Genomic DNA, 14,725 nt, shown 5'->3' with positions numbered 1-14,725 from the left:
TTGATGACTACTTTGGTTAATATTTTCAAAACTATTTTCGATTCCGCAATTTTGTACGCTCTCCTCTTTGGACACGTTGGTGAAATTCACATCTTCATTTTCCACGTGCTCCGCGGGATGGTGTGTCGTCGGGGGGTCCCTTCTGGCGTCCTTGGCAGGCTCGTTTGCTCTATCGATCTTTCGTTCCTTACCTATATCGCTCTTTCGTTCCTTACATATATCGCTCTTTCGTTCCTTACATATATCGCTCTTTCCTTTCTGATCAAGATCACTATTTGATTTCTTATCTAGATGGCTATTCGATTCACCGCTTTCCCGTCTTACATCTTTGTGTCGTCCGTTTTGAAAATCCGTGTAATCGTCGTCCCGACTTTCAACTGTTTTTCCCGTGCATTTCTCCCCTTGGTTTTGTAGCTCCACTTGCTGTTGCGTTTGATAGTAATCAACCTGTGGGTCGTACCTTTTCTGAAGGTTCTTCTTCTTACAACCTTTATCGTCAACAAAAGTGTATGACTCACATCCATTTTTCCGAATAATGTTGTCTTTCATGAGTTTATGCAAAACAGTGTCAATATCGCAATTGGTTACATTTGGAAATTTTTGCTTAATTTTTGTCTTACTCAGAATTTTGTATCTAGTGATATAGATTCTTATACTATGCAGCATGTTTTTCTTTTTATATTTAAGCATGAATGTTTTCTGAAATGTTTTTTTATTCTTTAAATTTTTGCAGACTAATTTTTCCTTTTTTTTATTTTTTATTTTCATAAGGAATTTATTTTTGTGTGTTTTGGCACAATTTTTTTTATTCTCATATTTATTTTTAATCCACTTTTTTTCTATATCTTTGTCAAGGAATGGATTCGGTAGATCCAATTTATGGGACTTGTTCAAACGATTTGTGTTTTCCATACTCTTTTTTCGAATATCATAAGTTTTATTCAGTTCATTGGTGACTTCGTCCCTGCTTCTATCATAAGGGAGTTTTTTCCCATAAGAAGTACCATACAACCTCGTAGCTATTTTTTCTATGTTACTCCTATATGGATTACTACTATAGTAACTATTATCGTACACCTTCTTATTGGCAGCCCAATATTTATTTTTCTTTCTCTTAATTTGTTCTATTTCTCTCTTTTCTACCTGCACACAATCATGTTTATCGTCGTCATATCTATGGGTGTGTACGAGCATTTTCCCAACCTTGTTGTAATATTCGTTATTTTCTGAGTTACTACTATAATCTTGATCATTACTACACTCTACTGATCTGGCTCGAGAAGGTGACATATTATCATAACTTTGGTTTGCAGAAAAAGATGGGGCTAAAAATGTTTTTCTCTTTTTTCTTCCTATTAGTTTTAAATTCCTTTTCGTTCCTTTTTGCACCTGCTCATTGCTAAAACTGGAATATTCCTCTTCATTATTGTAATCATTAACCGATTCATCATCATATTCGTCATAATAATCATAGTCATCACTTCGATCTTCCACATGATTTTCCTGAGCGGCGTTATGATTATCAACAATCCGATTATTTCCACTTCTACCATAGACGCCTTCACTGATGTGACAGTTACTCATTTTCACCTCCTCCTGATCATCATATTCCTCATCATCGATAATAATATATTGATTCTTGTTTTGTTTTCTATGTCTTTTTTTCGATAATCGCTTATTCAGATATGTATATCTGCTTTCGTCAAAGTGAAAAGGTTTATAGCAATTCTCTTCATCATATTCAACATACTTATTATGATCACCATTATGATTGACACCATGATAACCATAGGGATGTTCATTATTCCTATCTGTATGTAAATAGAAGTCCTTATTATTGTTCTGTCCATGTTGATTTTTTTCTTTCGAGTGATATTCACTTTCACTATTATCATACTGATAATAATCTCCATTCACCACTTTGGCATAATGGGTACTTGAATTACTCGTGTCCTGATTGTGCACATCAGTACAGTTGTATGAAGATGCTTGTTCGTCATGATTGTTACACGTAGAATTGACAATAATGGATAAGTAGTGATGCCCTGTATCTACTTTTCCAACATGTTCTTCATTCGGTATATTAACAAATTTTAATAAATCTTTACTATCTGGATTTCTAAAATATGGAGGTTGATAATTGTAAGGAACAATTTCATCATAGTAGAGTAACTTCATCGAGAGGTATGTTCTTTCAGGTAATGGATTTAATGTTTGTGTCAGAAGTACTAATGACCTAAGCAATTCATATGTCTTTTGTTTTGCATCTTTTTTAAAACATAATGAAGTTTCTTTTTTTTTTTTGTTTTTATTCAATAATCTGTCTTTTATATCTTTTAATCTGTCTATGTTAAAATTTTTTCTTTTTTCTTCCACTATGTTATCTGTAGATACATTACTGGGATTATTTTTTGATGTCTCTAAAGTAATTCCAATTTTTCCACCCATAAATGAATTGTAAGAAAAACTAAATTTATAGCACTCGATTGAATTATCATATATATCATTTATGTCTAAAATTAAAATTCTTAAATATTCTTTTTCTATCGCATCAAATACACCTTTCTCTAGCCAATTAATTATCATGTGTGCTTCTCGATTTATTGGAAGAAGTTTTTTTAATTTTAATTCTTGGATATGCACTTCTTCATATGCGTTTTCTTCAAATAAATTTCGTAAATATGTCACTAGACTTATTCCTAATTTTATTATATTTTTCAGCATATTCATCGAATCTTGTTTTGTTAGCGTTTCTGTCTGGGTGTGTGTTCTGACTGACATGCGCGAAATCATTTTGATCGTGACAAGAAAAAACAAATAGAAAGTTATAAGCAAAATAATTATGAGTAATAAAATGGACAATATTCAATATGCAAAAAAATAAAATAAAATAATAATAAAAAATAATAAAATATAATATGCGAGGAGTATTTTTACAAATTATGTGTATTCAATTGTTTGATTTGAATAAACATAGATTCATAAGTATGTTTGAACTTAAACAAAAATATTCATATAGCATTCATATCACACTCAGATAAGCATAACAATATCACAAAAAAATAACTCATGCGTTAAGGTAAAAAAAAAAAGAAAAAAAAATTTGACAAATGTGACTTATTAAAAATAATTTAATATGGACAATCTATTTCTTGTGGTAACAAAAATGATATATAGCTTTTACCAATATAGTCTAACGTTTTCTAGAATGTTAATTATATAAATATAGAGAAGAAAATAAAATTGCAAAAATCAAAAAAAATCAAAAAAACTGCATAGAAAAAATAACGAAAATATGCACACGTATTACAGACTACATCCTTAAAAAGGTAATGTGGAACAAAAAAAATAAAAGAAAAGAAAGAGTTTGCTACAGCAGACATTTTATTAGGTAACATAAACTATAGTTTAAAAAAAGCACATAAAAAAGAAGAAAATAATTAACCAAACAGATGTTATAAGGGTACAAAACGGTTAAGAACAATAGATTTTTCTTTTATTCTTACTTTTACTTTTGCCTTTTTTTTTTTTTTTTTTTTTTTTTTTTTCTAGTACGTACAACAGGGCTTAGGTTTTCAAAAATTGCTCGAATGCTTGTATATTATATATGTAGACATATGTATATATGTGTGCATATATATACATACATGCATACATATTTATATAATGAAAAAATTAAAAAAAACATCGCAAAATGGTGGAATACACAAGAACATGTATGACTATGCACTAATTTCGTGTTCGCCATTTATGTATCTGTAATTGTGTTCATGTAATCATGTAAAATCTAATACAAATAGTGACAGGAAATAGATGGACACAAGGGCTAATTGAAGAATAACAGATTGTGTCTGTCTCTGTCTGTCTGCTAAAAAATTTTTGAAGAAGGGGAGATCAAACACAATACTTTTTCAATATTAAGAATAATTTAAATAGCTTCTCAATATTATTCAAGTTTTGAAGTTTTCATAAATTTGAGAGCGCTTTTGACTATAGAGTAGAATGCAAAAACATCTTCTATCATCAAAATTAGAAAACATTGGTGGAGAAAATTTCGCAATGAAGTTAATATGATTAAAAAAAAAAATGAATGTATATACAAAAAAAAAAAAAAAAAAAAAAAAAAAAATATACAGTACTAAAGAAACAAGAGGGAGATGAAAAAAAAAGAAAGAAAATGTAGGGTAATCAGGAAACACGAAATATAAGAAAATGTCATAAATGCATCAAAAAGATGTCAACGACGTTTCAAAAAAGTGAGATACAAAGGATGAACAATAACAAATGGCAAAGGGGGCATTAAAAGGTTTTAATTATGTAGCATTAAAATTGTAATAACAACATGAACATGAAAGTGTTAATAGCAAATAACGGCATATAATGAAACTGTGCTAACAAAACGGCAACAAATTGAAATAATATTATGTCAGATGGGTAACAAAAAAACAACAAATTCGAATAAAGAAAAATGTAACAAGTGGAAAAAAACGAAAAGAATGAAAAGAAGGGGGAAAAATAACCCTAACACATTGTTTCAAAGGTTTAACATGGGCGCATCATAAATTCTTTGTTTCATGCAAAATCCTAGTAAAACCTAGACATACGAAATTTTGCGTAACTCAAAGTACATTTCACTATCTTGCGTATCTGAATTTTGCAAATTGCTTGAATTCCTCTCTCTTTAGGTATTTTCAGCCATCTCGCCTTTCTGCATTTCCTCCATTTCGTCTTTCTGCATTTCAGCCATTTCGCCTTTTTGCATTTCCTCCATTTCGCCCTTTTGCATTTTAGTCATTTCTCTCCTTTTTGCATTTCAGCCATTTCGCCTTTTTGCATTTCCTCCATTTCGCCCTTTTGCATTTTAGTCATTTCTCTCCTTTTTGCATTTCAGCCATTTCACATTTTTCCATTTTAGCCATTTCACATTTTTCCATTTTAGCCATTTCACATTTTTCCATTTACGGACTTCCTTTTTTCCTAAGTTCACAATTAAGAAATTTGTCCTTACTTTAGGAAGATCTTAAAAACATAACTTATTCTTTCGCTAGAAATCGAGTGCATGTGGACATGATTTAATCATAATTCTGATAAATAATGCCAACATATAGAAAAAATACACATAATTAAAATTGGCATTTTTTTCTACAAAAAAAAAGAAAAAAAAAAAACATATGAAGAAAAATATTAAAAAAAAAAGTCACTTTTTTTTTAACTGTTAAACCAGTTGGTAAATAATTTTTAGCCTAGGCATAATGTATCGGATTACGTTCACCTTCTTTTTCAACGCAAGAATGAGAAAAAAAAAATTGAAAAAAGAAAGAACGGCATTTGAAATACTGCGCTTTATTTATTATTCTCTGCACAAAAAGTTAATATAAAAACAAGTGAAACAACATGATAATTTTCCTTTTAATAAAGTAACACATTGACATGCATATATAACTATCTCATGTACGCAAAAAATATTCTTTTTATTTTTTTTTAGCATTCCCTCTAAGTGATCCTGGACACATTATAAACTAGCGTGGTAGTAAAAAATTGTGTATATATAAAAAATCATTTCAAAAGATATATAAAATATTTTCCCTAACTCAAAGAATTCATAAAAATGCATATAAATAACCTTAACACAATAAGCAAGCAGATGATAAACATGCACATATAAAATAAACATAGCAAAATTTTTGCTCTTCTCCATAGAATATAAAAATAAGGGATTGAAGGTGATATAAAGTAATAAAAGGAGCAGAAAATAGAGTAAAAATAATAGGCTAAAAAAAAAAAAAAAAAAAAAAAAAAAAAATCAGACTAAAAATATAACCTACATAACAAAACCATTTTTATTCGCTACATATAAGAAATAGGAAGTATTTCGAATTACATAAAACGCTTATGAGAGGATGATGTGCCTTTTTGTTTTTTTTTTTTTTTTTTGAAACTGTTTAAAAAATAGTTTTATCTTTTCTTTTCTTTTTTCACCCCCCCCACCCCCTTTTTATTTTACCCCTTAATTTTTGTTTTCCTTATTTTAGTTCTTAAAAAAATGGAAGAGGTTCAAAAGAAAAGAAAATCTAGATGGGGGGATGCAGAGAAGAAAGCCGATAATAATGAGGCAGCCAAAATGATTGAATTGACTAAAGCAGTGGAACAGAATAGAACTATTGATACAAATGTGTTTCTAAGCAAAACAAGTAATAATATTTTAGAAAATTTGAACTTGAATAGAGCACCCAATTTAGTGAATCCCATAACAAGTTTACCAACCCAGTTCCCAACGACTACTCAAAATTTCGCGGCATTTTCTCCAGCCATCCATTTAAGTATATTAAAAGCAACTGAAGCAGCTAAATTAGCTATAGAAAGGGCAAAAAGGGCTAGTAGGCTTGAGGAGAGTGCTAAACAGAACCTAAGAAAAGTAGATTTTATACCTAAACCTTTAAAATTTGATGAACAAGGTAGAGAAATAGATGAAGAAGGAAATGTTATTAATATAAAACCCATAACGTATTCAACCCTAAAAGTGAATATTAATAAATTAGAAGAAAATAATATTTTAAAAAAGAAAAATGATTTATTAAATAAAAATAATGAAGAAAATTTAAATGAAGACATAAAATGGTTTGATTCTAGAATAAAAAGTGTTCGTAAAAAAAAAAGAAAAAATGCTTTTAATTTTGTTACACCTGGTTCCCTTGTTAAGTTAGCAAATTCTAGAAACTATAATAGTAAATCTCAGATGAATTTTGATTTGAAAAAATTTATGCAAGATAAAAAAAATGTGCAAACATTCCAAGAAATGTCTTTAAACTTTTTAAATAATGATCTAAATGATAATGTCAACCCGAACTTAATAGATATTAATAAAAAAAATGTGACAAAAAAGGAGTGGAATGAGGAAGAAAAGTATAACATGATGGAAAAGTGGGATTTAGTTCTATTTAAAAAAATAGAAAATAAAGAAAATTTGAAAGAGTACATTGATGAACAAAAGGCTCTTTGGCAAGGGAAATTACAAATGGATAACAGTACATTATGTCATAACGGAACTAACAACAGTTCCCATGCAGATGAAAAAATAGAACAAAATTTAAGCGTACAGGAAGATTCCTTAACCAAAGGAGAGAAAAATAATAATAAAGATCTTTCTGAATATGTTAGCAGCACATGTATGGAAGTAAACAAATTGGTACATAAGCAAAGTGAGAACATGCTGTTGTTACAAAGTAATGAAATCATAATTAATGATGAATTGTATAAGATAAACTTTAAAAGGATAACAAATTATATAGAACACCCAGTTTCATTGAACGAAGATAAGAAAGAAGAAAAGACCACACCACACATGTTCTTAACACCCTTAGAAAGAAAAAAGTTAAGAAAAAGGAAAAGACAAGAAAAGGAAAGAGAAAAACAAGATAAAATTAGAATCGGGTTAATTCCGCCACCTCCTCCTAAGATGAAATTATCAAATTTAATGAGAATTCTTGGAGACAGTGCTGTTTCGAATCCTTCTAGAATAGAACTAGAAGTAAGAGAACAAATGAAAGAAAGAGAATTGAGACATTTTAAACAAAATCAACAAAGAAAATTAAATCCAGAAGAAAAAAGCAAAAAAAAAATGAATAAATGGATATGTGATCCTAATGAAGAAAATGAAGTCCTAGTTATTTATATTACAAATTTGTCAAATAAAAAACATATATTCAAAATAGATATAAATGCACAGCAGTTGCATTTAACGGGAGTCTGCTTTATGTCCGTTCTGTATAATTTTATTATTGTTGAAGGGAAGCATATTTCCATTGAGAGATACAAAAGATTAATATTTAGAAGAATAAAGTGGAATGAAGATGAATACGACAATGATGAGGACGATGATGAGGATGAAGATGAAGATGAGGAAGAAGGTGGGGGGGGGGAGGTGCGAAGAGGAAGAGGCGGAAGGGGAATTGAACAGGATCAAAATAATAGTAATGATGAAGAAAAAGGAGATCGAAATAAAATAAAATCCAGTTTTGATACTAATGAAGATTATCCTACTGATAATACAAATGTTCACATGAATCAGGGTTGTCGTTGTACCCTAATTTGGAGTGGAACTGTAAAGAAGAAGAACTTTCTTAACTGGAAGATGATAATTGCAAAAACGGAATTAGAAATAACGGATTATTTACAAAAGCATGATGCACTGCACTATTACCACATAGTCAGAAAGCAAAGAAATGTCTTGGGCGATGTTTAAAGTGGGAGGGGGCGCACAGAGAATGCAAAATGGAAAAAAAAAAAAAAAAAAAAAAAAAAAAAAAAAAATATATATATTTCCACACTTGTAAATTTGTATATTTATGTGTAAATTTTTTGAAATCAATAAATGTATATGCATGCATGTAAGCATATATATATACATATATATTTATATATAAATACACATTTATTTGTGTGTGCCCATATTTAACACTCTTAGGGTGGATGTTTGGGAGAGGGAGATAGCAGAGAAAATGTTTCTCTCTCCTTTTGATTTGTTCCTTTACCCCCACCACCGTACCCCTGAACTAGTTAAATGAATATGCCATTTCCTTATTTTTTGCGTACATCACTAATTTTTTATTGTTCATTATTTAGTTTGCGTTTCTATTTTTATTACTATTTTTTTTTTTTTTTTTTTTTTTTTTTTTTGTGGTGGGGGTTTGGGGGCCCCCTTTTTAATTTTTTTTTATTGTTTTAAAATTTTTGTCACGTTTTTACCCCATTTAAATATTTTAATAATTCGAATTATTGACTTAATAATTTATAACCGGCAACAGTTTTCTCATTTTGTTAACGAGAGAAAACATAAAAATAAAGTGGTATTAACAAAGAGACATAAACAAAATGGCATAAACAAAGTACCATAAACAAAGAAAGCTTCAAAATATGCATTAAAAAAAAAAAAAAAAAAAAAATTGTCCAAATAGAGATCCATTTATAACAGTCTTTCTTCTTGCATAAGATTTCATAGAGCGAGAATAAAATTAGAAATATAAAATAACCAGTGTCATCTAAAAAAATAAGGGGCAATAATAGAAATAATAAAAAAATGTGTTTGTAGTGAGAAATTGATGATAAAAATTTCAAGAATTACATTACTCAAAAAAAAAAAAAAAAAATAATAAAATAAAAATAAAACAAGCATCTATTTGCATTCCACAATGTAGAAAAAAAAAAGTTTATAGCGCTGTTTAATGAACATAAAAAAAAAAAAAAAAAAAAAAAAAAAAAAAAAAAATTCATAAAACACTTTTTACTTACATCATCGACGGTGTCAATTCGTTCCCACCTTCTCCAAGATTCCTTGATAATTTCTTCTGCAACGAAAAAAAAAAGAAAAAGGAGAAAAAAATTTTTAACAAGTGTCTATATTCGGTTTAGGGGTGGTAAAAAAAAAAAAAAAAGAAGAAGAAGAACTCGGGTTGAGGTACTACGGAATAGTAACAAAGGTAGAGCAAAAACAAGGAGAATATGGAGATTTCTAAAATGTTGAATAAATGATCTTCATTCATCCAAAAACACATGTATATATATATATATATACATATACGTGCATACATATGTATACACACATATACACACGCTTATCCCTCTTTCAACTCATCATCTCTCCTCACGGTTTGACTCTGCAACTGACCCATGGCAACGTGCACCTTCTTCTTCCTCTTTCGAGAAACCATCTGAACGCATTCCTCACTACTTATAAATTCCCAGATACCATCTGTTGCAACAATAATGAACTTGTCTTCATCAGATTTGTCAAATATTTTTATGGTAGGTTCACAAGTAACACCAATGAAAGACGAAGTAATGTCACCTATAGCTCTACTCATGGCTAATCCGGGGTACATTTCATTTTTAACAAAAACTCGGTATGAAACATCTCCTTGCAATTTTTTCACTTCTCCACCAAATGCAACAATTCGTTCTCTTTCTAATTTTAAAGATGGTTTGTGATCTTCAGTAATATTATAAGCTCTAAATGTGTTTGTTTTTTCATTTTGTTTTCCCATAACAGCTCTACTATCCCCTGTGTGGGCAGAATAAATTTTTTTTGTTAGAAAATTGTAGAGTATGATTGTACATGTTGTTCCACTTAAATTATAATCAATAAAATTTATGTTAATTGGATTTATATTATTATTTATACAGTAGGAATAATTAACTAAGTAGCAGTTTATCATATAAAATAATGTTTTCATTGTTCGAACAGGGTTTTCAAATATTCTTTCAATATTGTATGAAAAAAGTAAAGGGAGTACTACATGTACAAAATTACTGATGTCATGACCAGATGGCCCATGTCCATCAAATACCATAATTAAAATCCATTCATTAGTTTGTATAATTGTAAAATCATCCTGATTTGGGAAATCTAATTTTCTTCCTTTTTTACATGCAACAGAAATTTCTGCATCACAAGCATATGATGGGGATTTGTAAAAAAAAGTATTTTTATCTTGAAATGGTTTCATGTTTTTTTGGTAAAAGCAATATGCCCCCATAACTATAAAAGTAATTTTCAGATCTGGCAAATTTTGATCACATGGTATTTCGGTTATGTCTCTATGAATCCATTCATTTCTATCAACAGATTCAATAATTTTTGAAAAAGTGCATTTTTCTTTTTTTTCTTTTAATTCGTATTTAAAACTTTTCTTTTTTGTGTTTTTTTCATCCTTTTGATTTGTTTTTCCGATTTGATTCTGTTCTCCTGCTTCTACTTTTTCACCCTTTTCGTTACTTATTGTGACTTTTTTTAAATATGTACTTTTATACTTCTTCTTCAACTTATTACATTTATTTTTTATATATTTTTTTAATAAAGTAAAATCATTTTTCAAAAAACTGTCAATAATTTCTTTGGGAAACGTTGGGAATTTTATGATATCATGATTTATATTCAATGAATTCCTAAGAGAATATCTATCCTTTTTATTTCTATCCAACATGTCTACTATATTATTGGCATTAAAATAAAGGAAAAGACTAAATAAAAAAACGACAATAATGTCTACATCTCTTATATCATTTAATATCATATTGCTGTATTTTATGTTCAGTAAGTTCTCTCTTTTGTTTCTTTTTTGCAAATCCTTGCTATTAACTGATTCGCTATTAAATGAGGAATTCTTATTTGAAAACACATCTCCTTTATAATCATGTGTTTCGTTTGATTTTGAATTATCTCTGTCGTTATGCGTACTATTGGGAATTATGTCTTTTGTATTTTTGTCTTTGGACGTGCTCCGTTTTACTTTTCCATTTATATTAGATTTGGATTCGCTTTTTTCTTTTTTCGTTTTTTTTGTCACCTTGGTTCTGTCTACTTCGCTTTGGTTTACCTGGTTTCGGTTCACTTCATTTGGGTTCACTTCATTTGGGTTCACTTCATTTGGGTTCACCTCGTTTTGGTTCACCTCGTTTTGGTTTCCCTCGTTTTGATTCATCTCGTCATTTCCTATCACATTGTTACTATTTTTGTTCTTCTTTTTGTTTTTCTGGATTATCATATGATGATCCGATTCTTCCCTTCGTAGGTAACCAATGTCCTCATTGGAAACAGGCTGCTTTTGTTCATCTTTCTCATTTTGATCAAAGTTACCAGGATTGCTTGAATATATGGAATTTGTATCATGTTCATGGATGACATTAAAACTTTTTTTATCGCAATTGGAATTGTTTAAATTTGGATTATGCTTTAAGTCTTTTCCTTTTCTGTTTTTTTCATCTTTATCACGGATATTGCTATCAGTTGCGCTCTCGTAATCTGGGTTTGAATGCACATCCGAATCCTCCAATTTTTTTTTTTTTAATTTGAATTTGGAATAACTAATAATGGACATACAATTACCCATGGTTGATGTGCGACGTGTGGATGTAATAAGTATATGTATTCGATTAGATATGACGTGAGGAAACAATTCTATAGTTGCGTTGTTATGGGACTAAGTACAGGTAGTCCTGCATGTGGAATGTGTCAATACAGGTTGGTACATCACTGCATAAACATTTTTTTAATTACAAAAATGTGAAAAAAATTATGCCAGGTGTGAGAAATGTAATGGTCATACGGAAGGAACTAAAAGGATAGAAATACACAAAACGAATAAATAAACAGAATAAATAAAATACACAAAATAAAATAATAAAGGAGAGTAAAAAGGAGAGTAAAGGTGAGTAAAGGAAAATACGAGCTCAATTCATCACATGTTCGGAGGCAAACAAAAGAAAGGTAAGGATTAATTTTAACATTCCATGATGAATATATAGGTGTAGAAGGGATGGAAAAAAAAAAAAAAAAAAAAAAAACAGGAATGAATAAAAGAAGGAAGAAAGAAAAAAATGAATATAAAAGACGTATGCAATTGTGCTTTTTTCATAATGAAAAATATGCATTTTTGCATTTACTTGAATTATAAAACTTTAACCATAAAATGTCATGTGTCGAAGGTGGGGTGTGCACGTATTTATGTATGGAGGGGAAGAAGGGTATTCGGGAGAAGAACATATTCAGATAAATAATCTGCACAATTGGGGATTAATGAATTCGTACAATGATTATACATTTTCATATGTCCAATGAAACACGTCTCTACATACATATATTGTGGATATTTTGCTCGTTCATGTGATGATGAGGTGTTTAAACGTTCTATGTGCACGCTAAATGTATACATTCCTCATGCATGCGTATATGCATATATATGTGCATGTAGTTGTATAGATGTGAATGTTAAACATATGAAGTGGATTCATATACATGGAACTTTTCGAGGAGAAAGCAGCAACAACAATAACAATAACAAAAAAAAAAAAAAAAAAAAAAAATGAGTGAATATAAGAGTTAGATTATTAGTTGGTCTATTAGTTAAATTATTAGACGACGTGCAAATGAGCATGCTCACGCAGGTACTTTGTAAAGATAGAAGTGGATGCACTATAATGTAAGACTTTCAATGTTACATAATAAATTAAAAGCAAAAGGTGAAGGGATAGGGAGAAGTAAAATGCTCTGATAAATAAAAACATGAATTAGGAAAAGTTAAACATGAATATGTTGAAGTGCAAGACAATATGCAATATCTGTCTAATTTACTTTTACATTTGAGTCCAACGTTACGTAACAACACGTTAACTTAAAATAATATGATTAAAAATTAAAAAGAGAAATGAATTATTAAAATTCGGTGAAGTATGAAAAAGTGAATTTCATTTATAACATCTCAAATGCAAATTAAAAAATAAAAAAAAAATAAAACTGTAAAAGTGAGAAATGCGGTACACTGGGGTAGAAATGAGCGACGGGAACACATTTTGCTTTTAATAAATCTATAAATAGTTAATAATAAGAAATTACCATGTTGCTCTAATGACAAGAATTAAAGGAATATAAAACGCGAGTGGAGGAAATATGTATATATGAATTTGCATTTGAAACTTCGCCAGAAAGTTCATGAGAAAGTATATATGTATATATATATTCATTACATGTGTAAAGGTATGTATATATATTTAAATGTACTCGTAGAGGGTAGTACATGCACATATATCAATCTATACATAATTCTATGCATCATGCCATGAAGCAGATACTGCATAATTTAAGGTGGACGAGGTTTAACATGAAAAAACAGATAATGCGCTAACAAAAAAAAAAAAAAAAAAAAAAGGAATGAAAGAAGGAAGAAATGAAGAAAAGCATAAAAGAAGGAAAGAAAGAAACGAAAAGAAAAAAAAATATATATATACTTTAAATAAGCAGTTCAGATAATCTGTCTTTAAGCGAACGCTACGCATGAACTCTTCACTATCGTTTTTTGCTTTTATTCTTTAACACTATCATTTTTTTATTTTTCCATTTTATTTTTCCCCATTTTTTTATGTTTCTATTTTATTTGTTTGTCATTTATTCTATTTTGTTTTATTTTATTTTTTTTCATTAACTTAAACAATATTCACAAGATAGACCTTTGCAAAAATGTGATCTTTCGTTGCAACATTTATAACGACGTGAAAAAAGAAAAAGTGATTATAAGAATGGGCGTAAACAAAAACACAAAGACAAAAAAAAAAAAAAAAAAAAAAAAAGAAGAAAAATATATATATATATATATATGTACTCCTAAAAAAACGAATAAATACATGTACACATTTTTACGAAATCAATCAAACAGTTTTAATAACTTGATTTCCACAATATATAAATAGAAAAAGTGGAAAGGAAGGCGTAAATAAATGCTTCACTAAACGTTTACGTTATGTGGAAAATAAAATAGAATAAATTCCCTCATCCATCTTAAATGAAAGCTACATAAATCATTTTAAATACTTATAAAAGGGTGAAAAGGGAAAAATGTTACACGTTGCACATTCAACTGAAAAAAATACAACTCGGTTGTAACATATCATTTAATCCATTTTTTTTTTTTTTTTCTTTTTTTATATTAAAAGGGTGTTGATTTATGTCGTTCTTTACTTTTCACTTATTACTTTTTGCTTTTTCTTTTCCCTTTTCTTTTATGCTACACTGTGAAGGGTAAACTAGGCTGTGTGGGTACATACTAAGCTACATGCATATGGATGTATTTTTATATGTTTTTAAATAGGGATGTATTTATGTGTGCACATATATATGTGGAATTATGTATGCTATATTCATATACATGGGAATTTATATAAATGCATATATATATAC

The 14,725-nt window shown here is 29.0% G+C and overlaps 3 protein-coding genes across 3 annotated transcripts in view; 1 reads left to right on the top strand and 2 right to left on the bottom strand.

Moving 5' to 3' along the window:
- The window catches only part of PGO_140960 (HORMA domain protein), a gene marked incomplete at both ends in the record, with an annotated part of 3,231 nt that extends 438 nt beyond the window's left edge, over positions 1–2,793 (bottom strand). The window contains one exon of the mRNA XM_028690090.1: positions 1–2,793. This exon is cut by the window's left edge and continues 438 nt beyond it. Within this exon, the coding sequence (XP_028545891.1) occupies positions 1–2,793 (2,793 nt within the window).
- Positions 2,794–6,043: 3,250 nt separating this feature from the next.
- PGO_140950 (U4/U6 small nuclear ribonucleoprotein PRP3) lies at positions 6,044–8,242 on the top strand (the record flags this gene model as incomplete). Its single annotated transcript, XM_028690089.1, has 1 exon — positions 6,044–8,242. The coding sequence occupies one exon, from the start codon at positions 6,044–6,046 to the stop codon at positions 8,240–8,242; it is 2,199 nt and encodes a 732-aa protein (XP_028545890.1).
- A 769-nt stretch (positions 8,243–9,011) lies between these two features.
- PGO_140940 (protein phosphatase 2C domain containing protein) lies at positions 9,012–11,885 on the bottom strand (the record flags this gene model as incomplete). The annotated part of the gene is made up of 3 exons (XM_028690088.1): positions 9,012–9,038; positions 9,289–9,344; positions 9,665–11,885. 3 exons carry the CDS (start codon positions 11,883–11,885, stop codon positions 9,012–9,014), a joined length of 2,304 nt encoding a protein of 767 aa, XP_028545889.1.
- Positions 11,886–14,725: the final 2,840 nt, after the last annotated feature.

The sequence above is a fragment of the Plasmodium gonderi genome (assembly GCF_002157705.1).
Source record: "Plasmodium gonderi DNA, contig: Chr14, whole genome shotgun sequence".
NCBI lineage: Eukaryota > Apicomplexa > Aconoidasida > Haemosporida > Plasmodiidae > Plasmodium > Plasmodium gonderi.
The sequence above is the reverse complement of the archived record's forward strand: the minus strand, read 5'-3'. Positions and strand labels throughout refer to the sequence as shown.